Here is a 1,387-nt window from a genome sequence, read left to right on the forward strand (position 1 = left end):
CAATAAAAACATGAAAAATATTAAATTAACGATTTTGGGATTATTTCATCCTTTTAACTAATTAATTAAAAAATGATTTATAGCAACTATTTCCCTTCCAACAATCATTTGTCCTGGAATTTTCCTATAAATATCTCATTTTTTTATATCACTACATCCACGATCCATTTGGAATCCCTTAATCTAGATGTTCATATTTTTATATTCAACTTGTTACAACCACAATGGAAATCCTTGCCGCTGTCATCAGAAAGTGACGGAAATAAAAAATAAAATTGATGAAGCAGTGAAAATGTGAACACTAGGCAGTGTACTGTTTGATTTGGCAACAAAAGAAACTTAAATTAAAACATGAGAATAGATGCATTAAATTATTAATCATCATTCCACAAAGACAAGTCCGTGTAGGAAGTTGTATCATCCCAACTGAATCCTCCAAGCATAGTTGGCGGCGCAAGGAGCAAACCTTCTGCCATGCTGTTAATCAAACCTGGCATATTAAACAATGCCTCCTCATCCATGAACACCGTGCTCGAACCATATGGAGCGCCCTCTGAGCTCTCAGAATCCTCCAATGCAACTCCCACAACCTTTTTTCGGCTCTCTAACTGAGGCGAGTCTTCACTGCATGAAGTTTCTAATTCCTCGCTACAGGGAGTGACATGTGAAATATAAGAAGAGGATGAAGACGGCGCAGCAGGACGAAAAGCCATGGCAGCCGCAAGGGCCGCCACCTGTATGTCCCCAGCTGAAGATGACTTGGCGCGCGGCAGGCGAGACGCGGAGTCGGGGAAATTGAGCGCAGCAAAATTGCCTCTGAATGCTAGGGCGGCCACATCATGCGCCCTAGCCGCCATTTCGGGAGTGGAAAAAGTCCCAAGCCATATCCTGGACTTGGTTTTGGGATCCCGCACTTCGCATACCCATCTATTGCCATTTCTTTGGCGCACGCCCCTGTATACCGGGTGGCGAGTCTCCCGAAACTTCTTCCTCCCTGCTTTCCGCTTATGCACAGGGGACGAAGAAATTGAGCATTTGGTTTGAGAAGAGGAAGAGGAGGATGAGGGTGAAGACTGATCACGCTCCGATTCCATTACAGGGAGCGACTGAGAAAGAGCAGCAGCAAAGCTAGCTAGCAAGTAGAAAGAGATTGAGAGAGTATATATATATATATAGTAAGGATATATGGAGGGATGATGAGATCGAGAAGCGGTCAGGGTGAGGCGCTGGTTTAAGAATGAGGAAAGGTCGAATAATACTAGTCAAAGGAGAAACAGACACGTAAGAGAGGCGGAGGAGGGCCAGGTGACCAACGACGTTATTAGCACGCGAAACGAGGAGCGGATGTGAAACCACGTTTTGAAAGGGACTCCATTTTACATTTAAT

General features: G+C 44.1%; 1 protein-coding gene across 1 annotated transcript; it reads right to left on the bottom strand.

Moving 5' to 3' along the window:
* Positions 1–253: 253 nt before the first annotated feature.
* Positions 254–1,167, bottom strand: CBF3 (CBF-like transcription factor). Its single transcript, XM_002267925.4, has one exon. It carries the CDS (start codon positions 1,092–1,094, stop codon positions 375–377), a length of 720 nt encoding a protein of 239 aa, XP_002267961.1. The 5' UTR covers positions 1,095–1,167; the 3' UTR covers positions 254–374.
* Positions 1,168–1,387: the final 220 nt, after the last annotated feature.

Source organism: Vitis vinifera, chromosome 6, assembly GCF_030704535.1.
Source record: "Vitis vinifera cultivar Pinot Noir 40024 chromosome 6, ASM3070453v1".
NCBI classification, from domain to species: domain Eukaryota; kingdom Viridiplantae; phylum Streptophyta; class Magnoliopsida; order Vitales; family Vitaceae; genus Vitis; species Vitis vinifera.